Source organism: Aspergillus ambiguus (genome assembly GCF_047715705.1).
Source record: "Aspergillus ambiguus strain CBS 117.58 unplaced genomic scaffold BDV59scaffold_3, whole genome shotgun sequence".
Lineage (NCBI taxonomy): Eukaryota > Fungi > Ascomycota > Eurotiomycetes > Eurotiales > Aspergillaceae > Aspergillus > Aspergillus ambiguus.
Genome location: NW_027395516.1, coordinates 600,258 through 614,350, shown reverse-complemented (window position 1 = coordinate 614,350; position 14,093 = coordinate 600,258). Strand labels below are relative to the sequence as shown.

Here is a 14,093-nt window from a genome sequence, read left to right as displayed (position 1 = left end):
CTACATATGTACTTAGGATATGTTGTATGTTAACATTATTTCAGATTTCCATGGGAGCTGACTCCATGTGTCTGCAGTGGTTGGTAGCTAGGGCGATCATATCATATCCATCTGATATTGCCGAGGAAAGAAACAATAATGATATGTTTTTGTACGCTCGCCCTCAATCATCTGAAGAGCGGTGGACACCCTTGATTCAGAACATGAATTATATACAATAACTCGACGGCTGATGGCAGTCTATTTGCATTAATTGATCCCTTGAGCCGGGCGGACCAGCAGCGTCATCACCACCACTAGCTTCATCCCTCGCCAGTCACTGATGACCGACCACTTCGATGCAAGATTGGCGTCAATTATTAGCCGCCGTGCGGATATTCTGTGGAAAAGAAGGGCGTCTCCTGAGGAATAATGTTTTACACCCTCACCGACCAAGGAGTCCAGTGGGAAAACCAAAGAAGGGGAGAAAGGGGCAGTTTCAAGGACCAGCTCCTTGCCGACGGAAGAACCGGACGGATCGCAGGCCTAATCTGCGTTTGGACCACTGGATATCTGGTTATCTTCCGGCTGGCCCACCGAGCTGAGCGATGCTGGTTTCCCCGACGTCCCGTTGCTGGGCCAACGCCGCCATTGTTGATCGGTTCCGTGGACGGCGATCGGGATAGCCTCATCAGCTCCATCCACCTTTTCCCTGGTTCCCACCTCTAAATACACCTTAACTTCCTTTGTCCCGCCCTTGGTTCCTCTTCTTCCAGCCTTCTGGATCTTCAAGCCTGAACCACTCGCGCCAGGAAGTCTGCACTTCCGTTCTATATCTTCGGTTGTTTTCGAGGATCTAGACGCTGTCGCAAAGTCCTTGATAGATCTCCTGCAGAGCGTGATCGAATCCACTTGACTTTGCTTTTGCTTCACTCTCTCTAACCTAGCCATTTCTTAGTTTGTTGTCTTTGTTTGAAGAGGCCACAGACTGACACGTTTGACAGGGCGGTTCAATTACCATCTGCTCCCAGCCGCACGGCTAGCGCTGCGTGAGGTAAGTGTCTATGACGAGTCTACATGATGCAGCCACTTCATCGGATGCTCATATACATCCAGATCTGTCAACCTTATCGGCTTCGATTCGCGACGAGCGGACCTCTACCATCATGCTATCCACCCAGCATCGGAATTCGCACGAACGGCACCGCCAGCATCGACGGCAGATTTCCACCCCTTCCGCCATCGATGCTGCGAAAGCGCCCTCTCTCCCGACGCAGGCTTTGCATCGATACCATGCTCATCGTCGAGGCCAGAGTTTCGACCAACGATCTCTACATGTCCAACGATCGCAGACCATGCACGATGGTAGTTCCTCAGCTACTAACAATACAGGACCGCAGAATTTGATGGGAGAGGCACAGCAACTACAACCGCTCGCCCCCGCAGGACAATCCGGTTACCATCAGCACTCAGCTTCGATGCCTTTGATGCCGGAATGTCAATCATTGAGCTCTGATGACTACCAGACCCTTGGCAACCGCAAGGGCCACGAAACCCAGAGCTCTATGTCCTACATGACCCCCGGGCTGCATCTCAATATGCTCCAACAACAGCAACAGCTTCAACACTCAAGGGTGCATTCCAACAATGCGCTAGATGGCTCGCTCCTCGAGAGTGGCCCCTGGGAGATGTACCAGCATGACAACCTTGCAGCACCTCTCCCACAACAGCCCAACACCATTCCCGCGGACATCAGGCGCCTGTCGGCTCAATCAGAGGCAGTTTCTGCGCAAAGACCACACACACCGAAGCAGAATAATAACCGTAAGCTCGACCAATATGTTTCACTTTACGAGGCCCCGCTGACAATCTGGTCAGATTACCTCCCCATCACCCCTGCTACGACACCATTTAAAAAATCAGTGGATCTAGCCCAGTACGGCGGAGAACTCCACTCAACGCCAACTAGGGATCAGAGTCTTTCTGTCCCCAACTCTAGTCAGTCGTTCATGCAACGTACCAATTCACTCCAAGGAGTGTCCGGAACAGCTTTCTCCCAACCAAAGATTGAAGTGCCCTCCCCCCCAAACACTGCGTCGTTTGATGTGGATAGCTTCGATGCTTTTGACTATCAACAGGAATCCAGTTTTGAAAACCCCAAGTCTGAGACTCTTAACCATTATGCCTCGTCGTTGGCGTCATCGTCGTTCAACTCATCTCCGGAACTCGCGGCTATGCCATGCCCGCAAGATGGAAGTAGGGTGCAGAAGCTCCCCATATATCCTGTCACGCCCAATCGCACGAACATGAAGAAGTCGCCGAGCACAACTTCCAACTCCTCCGCATCGAAGACCAAGCTCTCTCCAAGGGTTGCATCCATTGACAGTCTTAACTTGGATGCCAGAGTCCATGCATCCATCAAGGAGACGGGCGTTACCATTGACGAGATTGCATCCTACATAAGCGGTCCGGATCCAGAGGACGGAAAATGGGTCTGTCTGCATCCTGGATGCGAGCGTCGGTTCGGAAGGAAAGAAAATATCAAATCGCATGTTCAGACCCATCTGGGTGATCGTCAATACAAGTGTGATCACTGCAACAAGTGCTTCGTTCGAGGCCACGATCTCAAACGCCACGCCAAAATCCACACAGGTGACAAGCCATATGAGTGTCTCTGCGGTAATGTGTTTGCCAGACACGATGCCCTGACTCGACACCGACAACGAGGTATGTGCATCGGTGGCTACAAGGGAATTGTTCGTAAGACCACGAAACGTGGCCGTCCCAAGAAGCATCGGCCGGAGATGGATGAGCGACAAGATAAGGCGTCCAGAACTCGCCAGCGGCTCGCTGAGAAGACCTCGTTTGATTCATCTGGTTCGGATATTTCTCGCAATTCCCCTCCGTCGGAGGTTATGGAACAGATGAGTCTCCACGGCTCTAGTCCCACCGAAGAAATGCCAGTTTTCAACAACCCGAACTACTCTCTGCCACCCGAGGTCTTTACCTTTACTCCGCCTGCATCTCCTGGTTGTAGCACCGGAAACAACCCGTCCCCGACCCACAGCCACCGCTCCCTCACGCCGAGTACGGAGGACGAAATGCCACCCTTGTCGCCTTCCAAGCAGCCACTGTCGAAGATCGTGGAAGAATCTGGCCTCCCTCTTATCTCGGATGAGCATTGTGCATTTACAAATGCCACAAACTCAACCATCAATGCATTGTCTTCACCCCATACTGCACCCACTCTGAGTGACGCCTCCAACGGTTCCGATCTCGATATCTTCATCAGCCAGGATCCGTCGACGGGTTTCGGCAAGCATGAGTTTTCTGATCTCGCTGATTCCGACATGGCTTCCTTCCCCGACTATGTCAATGGATCATCCTTCGAAGGCGGGATGGATCTCTTCCAAGGAAAGGGTTTCTCTAACGCTCCCCCAATGAACGACGATTTCTTCTCTTTCCAATTCCAAATGGACGAGCAACCCTCCGATGTTATGACTCGCGAATTCTTCATGGACTAAACAAATGGCGCGCGGGTTAACCTGAATGAACACTGCGACGGCGAAAAGGAGTTCTCAATAGACGATGACGATGCAACGACTCGGACTAATGGCACTTTCAAAACCTCTCATGACTTAGGATTGAACGACTGGAACCCTTCTATGATATTTCAATTGCACGACTATGTACTATTCAACGACAATGACAAAACTTTCCCCGCGACAAATGATTGACACCTGTAACCAAGATTTCGGGTATTTCAACGTTTCTTTATACCTCTACTTCATGTGATTGCTGTCTCCGTCTACCAACGCATTTTTGAACGCTTTTATGTACGACCACTGGGATTTGCAGAAAGACTCTGCCAAACGGAGTTCTGCGGGCCTTTTAGCTTTTCTTTTTTTGAATTTTGTGTTGTCTGGCCTTTTTCTGTTGTATCTGTTTCACTCATGATTCGTGTCATTTGTTTTTAAAGCCTGTACCACTGTGGATCGTCTTTGGCTCCAGTTTCCGTTAGATATTTTAATCCTTAGTGGTTCCCCCTATCCTGTACTCTAGTTTAGCTATAGAATTCACTGAACAAAAAAAAAAAAAACATAAAAGACATACAATCGTCATTTCTAGACTGTAGCTTCTATGGTAGTTCTTGTGTATGACAAGCTGAAAGCATCGACTCTAGCTCTAGATGCATACAGCACAGGAAACCAAAATATCAACTAGACCCTTTCCACGTAATAGCCAGTTCGATTGGATGGTCCTCCGAAACGTAAACCTTGCTTTGAATAGGGCCTTTGGGGGCCTTGTCGGCAAAGAATGTCGTATTTCCATTATACGACAGTTTATCATCGTCAACCTAGGGGTAAGTAAGCAATCTCTCCTAAAACGTCAATTAACAGAGAAAGGAATCTCGGCTTACACTGAATTCTGCTGGATGGGAGATCCGCGGCCCGCAGCTGAACATATCCTGATCAAAGCCACACAAGCCCTTGCTAGATCGCAGCATAAAAGCACCATCCGTGGAACCAGGAACCGGGCTAGTCCGGAAAGTGGCGCAGGTGCCCGATGTGAACCAAGTCCCGCGACTGATGATGCAACCTCGACGCTGGCCCATAGTCGAGACAACAAGGTTGCCTCGTCCCGAGAAGGGAGCCCCGGGGTGGGTGGGTTCGGACGGATCCCCGGGCCTTCTGGGCGGGGTTTCGCGGGGTGTCTTGGGCTGGTAGCGGATGCCTCTGGCGGGACAGTTGGAGGTCTGGCCGTCCGGTTGACTGGGGATGAAGGTTCCTGATTGCAGGGGGCCGGCGACGTTGAAGAAGTACCATACCTCGTTTAGAGCGTGGGAGCGGCAGCGGATGGTGACTTCTGCGCCGTGGGCTTGAGACAGAGCATCTTCGATGTCCTGGCGATTGTAGGTTTCTGTGTAGGAGGGGGTGATGCCGGCGTTGGCGAGGGTCTGGATGAATGGGAGCGTCAGTGCGTTTGGTTCATCGTGTAGGCTCTGGCTTGGGGATGGGGGTCAGACCTCGTAGGTTGGTAGGGAGCGGAAGAGCTCCATTGTCGTGTCGAAATAGTCGACCACTTCTTGCTGCGGGTAGTAGTCGTCGTAACAGTGCGTTTCAAGGGTGCTGATGCAGGTTCCGTGTTTGTTCCACTCGTGCTCCCAGAGCGTCGGGTCATCGCCACGGAAGTCTTTCCAGAAACGGCTCATGTCTTCAAGCAGGTCTTGTCGGCCGGAGTCGACCATAATCAGGGAGATGTTGCTGTATCTCCGCGACGAGTCGCAGAATTGGTCGAAGCCGCCATTGCAGTAGTCCGGCCTAGAGGGAGAGATCAGGAGTGGCCCCAGGCCTGGAATGTGTTAAAAGCTCACCAAAGTCCATGAATTGTCCAGGAGTCTTCCGGCCCAACAGCAGGATCAGCGTCCCAGAACTGGGTTTGGAGGAATTGCCCTCCCGGATAGTTAAAGCAGCAGGTGTCTTGGCCGTGATACTTGGTTTGACAGCTCAGCTCGGCTTTGGAACAGTGCTGAAATGTATTCTGCGGGGAGTTGGAAGCTGTAGACGAGAGGGAGCTGATGCCTAACGAGCCGGTTATAGCCCTTAGGACCTGCTGTGGTCCTGGGATTGCTTGAAACATCCTGGGGTCTTTATCAAGCTCGGTGTGGAGCTGGTCCTACTGCGGAGTTAGCTTGCGACGGGAGATACGCCTCGAGGAGTCTGACTGGCAACAACGATGGTTCCCACGTCGATATTGGCGTGAAGTCTATTGTCAAAGCAACTCAGCGAGACTGCAACAGTGAGAACAGAGGGAGATGGCGAGGTTTGAGGGCTCAGGCGAATGACGCATGGAATGCCTTTCGCCCCATGACCCATGACTAAGCGCCCCATGTGATCTGCCGCCTGATAAGCTGGAGCGATCATCTTGATTAGATAGACGATAACGTAAGGTACATACTGCAGAGAATCATCTGCACGGAGAGGGGTATCATTGTTGTTAAGAAAGCTACTCTCTAGTAGTATATAGGTATATCATCAGCCGCCGGCGGTTGCCCGCGTTCCATGACTCTTTTCTTTCTCCTGCATTCGCTCCTTCCATAGTCTCAGCACTTCGAAGCCAACCTCAACGGCAATGAGAAGGATGATGATCCACTCGAGACGCAGGCCATGAGTCTCACTCAATCTCTCCCGCAGCACACTGGCGATTTCCTGCGCGTAGTCCATCTTCTCATTCAGGAGCTTGATGCGGATCCCGACGTCCAACGCTCTTCCCACCTGCTCGTAGTACCCTTCCAGACCGAGTTCGTGCCGGCTGTCCCAGAAGATATCCGGCAAGGAATCTGTGAGTTCTGAATAGAGATTCAGCTGAGCTCGCACGCTCAATAGCTGTCCTGTTTTGCGGAGGATGAAGTCTCTCGTGAAGGGGAGACGAGAGCCCTGCGATAAGAGCGTAGGAATCGGCCGGGTGGATTCGAAATAATTCGCGAGGAGTGTCTCCAGGACCGCCAACTTGGTACTCCGAGCCAACCCCGACGAGAATGCCACCTTGGTCAGCACTGTGTCTACAGATTGTCGCCCAGGTAGTTGCGAGCTACTCCCCACGTCAGTTGGTTTGGTCCCAAGGATGATAGTGTCGCCTTTGATGCTGCTGTTTTCCCGTGCTGGATCCTCGACGTACTCGAGGTCTTCCGTCTCAAGGTCATCCACATGTGCCCCCTCGGCTGCCGGGAGCAATGTTCTCGTTGCCAGGAAGGATGTGAAGCCTTCGGGAAGCGACCAGGCTACCACCGTACCAGATGGAAAGACGAAGATGTCGCCAATTTCGTCCGAGGATAGATCGGTAGTCGTTGGGTTACTGACGCGACGGATCGAATCGAGGGGAACTTGGACATGGACGACCTGTGGGTATAGACCGGTTTCTAGGGGGTCCGGCTCGTAACCTTTATCTTGCAGGATATCCCGAACCTTCCGGATATTGAATTGCTCGGCGACGGCGTAGGCTGTCACTGCCTTCGGTATAGATGTTAGGAGGTGCTAGGAGCGGTGATTGAACGTAAGAACCTTTGTCTGGTGAAGCCCTTGCTCCCTGAGCTGGGCCTTGGATAGGAACCCATCCTTCGATCTCTGTGCCTCCACGGCAACTCGACGGAGAGACGTGGGCGCTGCGGGGGACCTTCCGCCTCTTCGGCGTTGTTTCTGGGATTCCTGGAGGGCTTCTTCTGCTGCGTCACCGGATCGGGACTGCTTCTGACTGAGATATGCATTGGAGGAAAAGAAATCCTTTCGGCGCGGTAGACTTAGCGGACATGACGCATGGAGGTATTGGTTCTGAGGGAGCTTCTGGAGCCTTCTGACCGCGGGTCTCTTGAATATAGAACAGACATATGGTCTCGCAAACATTGATGGAAGGCCGGGAAGAATGGGAGAGAGGACACAACGGAAGTTTCGCGACTTGGGGAGTTGAGATGGCCAGGAATGAACGGGCCTCGGCGATTCGATTGGGACGTTTGCGACCATACCCCGCTGAGTCAGCTGTTCCCACTTAGGTAACTACCTGACTACCCCAGCTTCCCGCCGCAACAAGTACGGTAAACCTCCCCTCTTCAATGACGTTTTGACCCTACACACAGCTTCAAGGCACCCGAGCATTTTGTCATGGACGCGCCTGGCGCGACGGAGCCAGAAGGTGGCGTTCGCTCCGAAGAGATGTCTGATACGACGTCCTCTGCGCAAAAGACCAGTCCGCAGCGCAACCGCTCCGAACGTATACATGATGGCGATTCAGAAGCTCAGGATGACGATATGGAACATGAGGGCAGTGCAGAAGAAGACGACGAGGAAGAGGAAGAGGACGACGAACCGCATCTTAAGTATGCGCACTTGACCAAGCACCTGGGCGGAGTCTATCGCAATGGAGATGCAACGAGCTCCTTCCTTGCCGCCGGAGATAAGATGGTATGATGTTCAACCATTGTAGGTATGACGTATGGCTAAACCAATGTTCTTTCAGATTATTGGAACGCATAATGGGAATATAGTATGTGTCTGTACACCCTTCAAGACGTCCATGTCGCTAACGCGCAGAAGCACGTCCTATCAATACCTCTTCTGCAATCCCTCCGCGTGTATCACGCCCATTCCGCGAGCATTACGTGCATTTCGATATCCCCGTTTCCTCCTCCACTCCCTACGCTACGACCAGGGAATCTCAGCAAGGTCACCGAAGACCAAAGCTTCTCGGCGAAACCGGCGTCCAGCAGCGGAAGCATCCGAGGTCAATCGAGGGCCAACCCCCAGACCGCGCTTTCTGCAACACCGTCAAATTCAATATACATCGCAACGTCTTCCATTGATGGCAACGTCTGTGTCGCATCCTTGGTCGATCCGAAGGATGTGCTTTTGCGCAACTTCGGGCGGCCCGTCCAGGCAGTCGCCTTGTCTCCCGATTACAAAAGCGATAGGACTTTCTTATCAGGAGGGCGCGCTGGCGACTTAATTCTCACCACTGGTGGAAGAGTTGGTGTAAGCACAAACTCGACGACGATGGGAGGCGCCGCTGCAGCAGCTACAAGCTGGCTGGGCTCAATAGGCCTTGGCGCCAACACAGGAAAGGATACCGTATTACATAGCGGCGAGGGTGCGATCAGCACCATCAAGTGGTCGCTGTCTGGAAAATATGTCATGTGGGTGAATGAGGAAGGAATCAAGATCATGCGTTCAAACATGCATTTGGAATCTTCCGACGCAGAATTCGCCTGGAAGCGAATCAGCCATATTGATCGACCTAATCGGCCGGGGTGGGAGGAAATGGCGAGTGTTTGGAAGGCTCGCGCTGAGTGGGTGGATCAAAACTCTCTGAGCAGTGCCGACTCTCCCGACAAGCCAGAGGGTGATAATGACAATTCAATCCGAACGCGCTCGACTGTCAAGGAAGAGAACGTCGAACGGCTCGTGGTGGGCTGGGGAGGAACAGTCTGGGTGATTGATGTTTACCCCGACCGGCCGAACAAGAATATCAAAAACCATGATATTGGGTCTGTAGAGGTTTCGACGATGTAAGTTGGGTGATGTTATTCCGAACTTCAAAAATCGCTGACAATCCACAGACTACGGACAGACTGCATTATATCTGGCATCTCGTTATACACCCCGAACCTCCTGGTTGTTCTGGCCTATATTGAGGCAGAAAACGACACCTCAGAGGAGGAATGGTCGAAGCTAGGTGTTCGTCCAGGGATGCGCCGGCGTCCAAGGGGGATGGAACCCGAGTTGCGCATCATTGATATCGACACGAAAGAAGAAATCAGCGCCGATACGCTTTCTGTCAGCCGATATGAAACCCTCACCTCGTCAGACTACCATATGTGTGTGCTCCCTCCTTGGAAAGCCAATTTCCCGGTTTCCCAGCGAGGTGCGCTGGAAACATTAGGAACTGGGCTTTGGGACGCAACCATGTATCCCGCGCGGCTTTTCAGTTCCGGCGCAAGCATTCGCAGTACGACTAGTAGCGGCGACAAAGGTTCTAGTAGAGCACCCAGCATGTATGCTTCACGGAGGATACCAAGCGAGGAGCCACTGTCCAAGGAAGTGCAGGATGTGGCAGGGAGCGTTGGGGCCAAGATATTCATGCACAGCCCGTATGACTGTGTGGCAGCCCTGAAGCGGGATCTCTCAGATCGGCTCGCGTGGCTGGATGAGCATGAGCAGTACGAAGATGCATGGAAGCTTCTAGACGAACATCCTGAAGCTGCAGGATCTGGACATGAGGCCAGCGACAGTGTCTCTGGTACTCCAGGAAAACCTCAAAGCAGTCTAGGTGACTTCTTTACCGATGACAGATCCTCCATCACAACAACTGGCCGAGGGGCTACTTCGGGGGCGGAAAGTGAAAAGCGCCGTATTGGTGAGCTATGGATTGAGCAGCTTGTGGACGCTGATAAATGGGCAGAAGCGGCAGGGGTGTGTAAAAAGGCAGTCAACACCACCCCACGATGGGAACACTGGATCCAAACTTTCATCAGACATGATAAGGCAGACGAAATATCCTCTGTCATTCCAGTTGATCTACACCCACCGCTGCCTTCGAGTCTCTACGAAGATATCCTCAAACATTACGTCTCTCAGGACCGGACCAGGTTCAGCGAGCTGCTTGATTCATGGCCTTTGGATCTTTTTGACACCGACGGCATGGCGGAAACAGTCCGTGACGAATTGAAATATGACAGGGTAGGACCTGACACCGACGACTGGCGTATTCTGACGAAGTGTCTCGCCAAGCTGTATCTTGCAGGGGCTCATTATGGCGAAGCACTTCGCTGCTATATCCGGCTGCAGGATGCAGACACGGCAATGACACTAATCAGGGACCACCGTCTCCTCGACACTCTCTCCGATGACATCCCTGCATTCATCATGATCCGAGTATCCAGGGAACAGATGAAATCGGCGCCCATTTCGGAACTTGAACATGTCACCGCGGAGCCCATCAAGCTCCTCGTCAGCGAGGCCTACACCGGGATCGTCCGACCTGAGACAGTTGTCGAGCAACTCAATGCGGCCAACAGGCTTCTATTCCTATACTTCTATCTTCGGGCCCTCTGGCGCGGGGAGTCCCTTCCCCACGGGGCGAGCAAACCACGGCGCGGCCACGGCGCCCACATCCGCGACGCCGCAAGCAAGCTGGCCGCGGACGAAGGCAAGGCCTTGGTAGACCATTTTGCCGACACCGCCGTGGAGCTCTTCGCCGACTACGATCGCCCTCTCCTCATGGAGTTCCTCCAAACCAGCATCGCCTACTCCTTCGACTTGGCCGTCACCATCTGCGAGAGCCGCCACTTCACCCCGGAGCTCATCTACCTCCTCTCCAAGACCGGACAGACCAAACGCGCGCTCAACCTGATCCTCTCCGACCTCAAGGACGTCTCGCAGGCGATCGCGTTCGCCAAATCCCAAAACGAGCCCGACCTCTGGGAAGACCTCCTGGACTACTCGATGGACAAGCCGCGGTTCATCCACGGCCTCCTCGTCGAAGCCGGCACGTCCATCGACCCGATCAAACTGGTCCGGCGGATCCCCAGCGGGCTGGAGATCGAGGGCCTGCGCGAGGGTCTCACGCGGCTGATCCGCGAACACGACCTGCAGGACTGCATCAGCCAGGGCGCCGCGAAGGTCCTCCAGAGCGAGGTCGCCGTGGGCATGGATACATTACGACGAGGCCAGCGCCGCGGCATCAAATTCAACATCGTCGAGGACGAGCAGAAGTCGTCACCGCCCAGCCCCAACGACGACGCCAAGAACGATGCCGCCTCGGAGAAGACGTCCAGGCCGTCGTCGTCGTCGCGCGCCCCGTCGACCGCGTCTCGTGCGGGGACGTGTGCGGGCTGTCGTCGCCCCTTCCACGCCAATGGTAAGTGACGGTTTATCAAACAGCTATTGATCGATTGCGCTGATGTTTGTGTGCAGAGAAAGAGATCCTCGTCGGGTTTGCATGCGGCCATATCTTCCACCTGTCGCATGTGCATCCGTCCGAGTCGCCGACTTCCACGCCTGGAAGCCAGTCGGCTGCTCAGACACCCCGGCCGCTTTCGCCGTCTCGTTCCGTGACGCTCGATGAGTTATCTCTGTCGACGTCGAAGACCGTCGGGCCGAAAGTGACGACTGCGCGGTTGCTGCGGGATCGGGTTGGCGACGGATGTCGGATCTGCGCGCTGGCCAAGGATATTGAAGCTATGGGGGAGACCGAGACGTGAGCCATCTGGGGGGTGACCTCGTCGATCCGTACATATGTGTCCTGTCTGATCGTATGGGGTGGAAGACGGCCGGTACCGCCAGGGGTCTCTGACAGACGATATACGCTTTTGCTTACTAGATACCCACGGAAATGTAATCTACCAGGAATGACCTTTGTTTAGTTGGAGCGGGAGACCCGCTGCTAAGTACATATCCGTTGAAACATGACTGGCAGCTAGCAGAGTAAGGGATTAATGCCGCAACCCACGGTAACGGGAAAGAAAATTGCACAACATAAACTCATGTGAGCGACATGGTCATATCAAATGATGCTGATACATCACATGCTGGCCTCAACGCTCGACTAGACAGCGAGGAAGCCAAGGAAGGTAGTAAGCAAAGCCATGATGGTGGTCTCCAGCCCTCGCTGGGTGATAGCACCACCGGTCTTGGGCGGAGCCGTGGAAGAGGAAGGCGAGTGAGTGGCAGTGGTGGCAGTGCTTCCAGCACTCGAAGTACTGTGAGAGTGACTAGCAGTCTGGGTGGTGTGGTGATCCTGGGACGAAGTGGAAGCAGAGGCAGACGACACGGAAGACTCGGTTGGAGCCATGCTAGTGGGAGCGAACGTCCCCGAGTTTGCAGAGCTCGAAGTCGCCGAACTCGCGGGGGAACTGGTCGGGGCAGCAGTGGGAGCGCTGGTGGGAGCAGCCCCGGTCTTGGTGGTGAAGCCAGTCGGGAGGGTCATGCTGTCGGACAGGGTGGTGTGAGTTCCGGTGGGAAGGGAACTGGGAAGAGAGGTAGCCGGGGCAGTCAGGGAGACGGTGCTGGTAGGGACTTTGGTTCCGCAGTCAGTTTCAGTAACTGTGGTGATTGCTGAGGAGGGGATCAGTATGGAAGTAAGAAAGTGTGGGTGGGTTAGGAAGTGTATGGGGTGTAAGGCCTACCATCGTGGTGGCGACGGTGAACTGAGGATTGCAGGGACATTGTCAGCGTGATTGATCTCTGATGGAGAAGTTGGAAGCTTACCAGCAGGGACATCTGGTCCCGCATGGTCCACGACGCCATTGACTTTGTCTGATAGGATTAGCCTAGGATGTTGGCCAGACCTGGGGTTGGGGCGAGAAGAGAAGAATGTACCACTGGCGCAGGCAGTAGCTGCGAGAAGCCAGACGGCCAGAACGAAGAAGATCTTGTAGAAGGCGTGGGAGGCCATTTGGAGATGTTGGGGGTGAGGTACGTTGATGAGTTGATGGGGGATACGGAGGAAGCGAGGGTAGCAGATGAACGAGCGACGATGGGATGGAGGAGAGAAGAAGAAGAGAGAAGAAGAGAAGAAGAGAAGAAAGAAAGAAAGAAAGAGAAAGAAAAAGGGTCAGGTGTTCAGGTGCGTCAGGTGCAACAGAAGCAGAGCAGAGTGGGAAGGTGCAACGCAGTCAGGTCGTGCAACATGGCAGGCATCTTCATTGTCAGGGAAGGTGCCATCAGTGAGTCAGTCTATCAGTCTATACACCCTATACGGCACACTGTATGCTTCATACTTCATACTTCGGATCGCTAAAGTCTACTCAATAAGCTTATCTCACCGTTGACCCATAAGGGTCGATCCACCAGTGTGCAATCAACATCTGTATAGTTTAACAGCCCGTAACCAAATAGTCTGGAACCGTAACGGAAGAGAAACAGAAACCAAACTAGACCAAGAAGAACAGAATATTACAGGCAACCAATGGCCCACTTCGGCACGATCCGCGTGGAGTGCCAGTATTGTTCTGTTCCAAGGAAAGCATGAATTACCGGACCACCATCGCCGCGCTATGACGACATGGCGCCATCCCAACCGACTGGTTCCTGACTGATGTCATCATCTATCTGATATCATCGCCTCCACGCCGTACTCACTCACTCAACCTCGAACGGGTCGACTTATATGTCCTTACCACGGAACAACTCAGGTGACCGGAGCCGCTCTATATATGCCCTCTTAGGGATGTACCACCGACACCCCTGACACCACACTCTCATCAACGGCTCTAGCCGACAAATATCCTCACCAGACAACGGTCTAGAACCACTTAGCGCAGCACACGCAGAAGCTCCCGACGGTCAATCCATACCGTATATGGGCAGTTCGGCCTGTCTCCGGGATTATATACTGGTACCATTTGCCGGCCGCGATGGGTTCGCCCCATCGTCGTATGGTACTAACGGAACTAGTCGATATCCATCCCAACGCCCATACGCCGTCGGTAGGAGTCAACGTCCCTCTGTGCGTTCAAGACCGTCCTGTCCGTGCACTGGGGCCCACGCTATGGAGCCAACGCCACAACGTACGGGGTAAACTCGACTGACTGAATGAGACAATGAGATAGATTCGGTGTACTATCT

The 14,093-nt window shown here is 53.5% G+C and overlaps 6 protein-coding genes across 6 annotated transcripts; 3 read left to right on the top strand and 3 right to left on the bottom strand.

Annotated features, from left to right (window-relative positions):
* The first annotated feature begins 634 nt into the window (after window positions 1-634).
* On the top strand, window positions 635-4,078 carry ace2 (putative C2H2 transcription factor (Swi5)). The gene is made up of 3 exons (XM_073688297.1): window positions 635-1,033; window positions 1,096-1,803; window positions 1,858-4,078. Exons 2-3 carry the CDS (start codon window positions 1,146-1,148, stop codon window positions 3,501-3,503), a joined length of 2,304 nt encoding a protein of 767 aa, XP_073551823.1. The 5' UTR covers window positions 635-1,033; window positions 1,096-1,145; the 3' UTR covers window positions 3,504-4,078.
* A 117-nt stretch (window positions 4,079-4,195) lies between these two features.
* BDV59DRAFT_190892 (T2 family ribonuclease) lies at window positions 4,196-5,619 on the bottom strand (the record flags this gene model as incomplete). The annotated part of the gene is made up of 4 exons (XM_073691819.1): window positions 4,196-4,336; window positions 4,400-4,936; window positions 5,006-5,300; window positions 5,354-5,619. The coding sequence occupies 4 exons, from the start codon at window positions 5,617-5,619 to the stop codon at window positions 4,196-4,198; spliced, it is 1,239 nt and encodes a 412-aa protein (XP_073551822.1).
* A 395-nt stretch (window positions 5,620-6,014) lies between these two features.
* On the bottom strand, window positions 6,015-7,379 carry BDV59DRAFT_198496 (RMD1 family protein; the record flags this gene model as incomplete). Its single annotated transcript, XM_073693164.1, has 2 exons — window positions 6,015-6,989; window positions 7,041-7,379. 2 exons carry the CDS (start codon window positions 7,377-7,379, stop codon window positions 6,015-6,017), a joined length of 1,314 nt encoding a protein of 437 aa, XP_073551821.1.
* Window positions 7,380-7,540: 161 nt separating this feature from the next.
* BDV59DRAFT_169708 (CLH domain-containing protein) lies at window positions 7,541-11,867 on the top strand. Its single transcript, XM_073688296.1, has 5 exons — window positions 7,541-7,934; window positions 7,990-8,016; window positions 8,067-9,034; window positions 9,086-11,385; window positions 11,442-11,867. The coding sequence occupies exons 1-5, from the start codon at window positions 7,635-7,637 to the stop codon at window positions 11,726-11,728; spliced, it is 3,882 nt and encodes a 1,293-aa protein (XP_073551820.1). The 5' UTR covers window positions 7,541-7,634; the 3' UTR covers window positions 11,729-11,867.
* Window positions 11,868-13,097, bottom strand: BDV59DRAFT_169706 (uncharacterized protein). Its single transcript, XM_073688295.1, has 4 exons — window positions 12,846-13,097; window positions 12,735-12,782; window positions 12,653-12,673; window positions 11,868-12,542 (listed from the first exon to the last, which is right to left on the bottom strand). The coding sequence occupies exons 1-4, from the start codon at window positions 12,919-12,921 to the stop codon at window positions 12,073-12,075; spliced, it is 615 nt and encodes a 204-aa protein (XP_073551819.1). The 5' UTR covers window positions 12,922-13,097; the 3' UTR covers window positions 11,868-12,072.
* On the top strand, window positions 12,975-13,624 carry BDV59DRAFT_169702 (uncharacterized protein). The gene has a single exon (XM_073688294.1). It carries the CDS (start codon window positions 12,989-12,991, stop codon window positions 13,295-13,297), a length of 309 nt encoding a protein of 102 aa, XP_073551818.1. The 5' UTR covers window positions 12,975-12,988; the 3' UTR covers window positions 13,298-13,624.
* The last annotated feature ends 469 nt before the right edge of the window (window positions 13,625-14,093 follow it).

What these genes read in the sequence shown, in the direction of transcription:
- BDV59DRAFT_169706 (XM_073688295.1), bottom strand. Translation starts at nt 12,921, where the DNA reads ATGGCCTCCCACGCCTTCTACAAGATCTTCTTCGTTCTGGCCGTCTGG. An exon ending in AGCTACTGCCTGCGCCAGTG is followed by an intron (nt 12,783 to 12,845) that starts GTACATTCTTCT and finishes TAATCCTATCAG; the next exon opens with ACAAAGTCAATGGCGTCGTG. An exon ending in GGGACCAGATGTCCCTGCTG is followed by an intron (nt 12,674 to 12,734) that starts GTAAGCTTCCAA and finishes TGCAATCCTCAG; the next exon opens with TTCACCGTCGCCACCACGAT.
- ace2 (XM_073688297.1), top strand. Translation starts at nt 1,146, where the DNA reads ATGCTATCCACCCAGCATCGGAATTCGCACGAACGGCACCGCCAGCAT. An exon ending in ACCGAAGCAGAATAATAACC is followed by an intron (nt 1,804 to 1,857) that starts GTAAGCTCGACC and finishes CAATCTGGTCAG; the next exon opens with ATTACCTCCCCATCACCCCT.
- BDV59DRAFT_169702 (XM_073688294.1), top strand. Translation starts at nt 12,989, where the DNA reads ATGAACGAGCGACGATGGGATGGAGGAGAGAAGAAGAAGAGAGAAGAA.
- BDV59DRAFT_169708 (XM_073688296.1), top strand. Translation starts at nt 7,635, where the DNA reads ATGGACGCGCCTGGCGCGACGGAGCCAGAAGGTGGCGTTCGCTCCGAA. An exon ending in TTGCCGCCGGAGATAAGATG is followed by an intron (nt 7,935 to 7,989) that starts GTATGATGTTCA and finishes ATGTTCTTTCAG; the next exon opens with ATTATTGGAACGCATAATGG. An exon ending in GAACGCATAATGGGAATATA is followed by an intron (nt 8,017 to 8,066) that starts GTATGTGTCTGT and finishes AACGCGCAGAAG; the next exon opens with CACGTCCTATCAATACCTCT.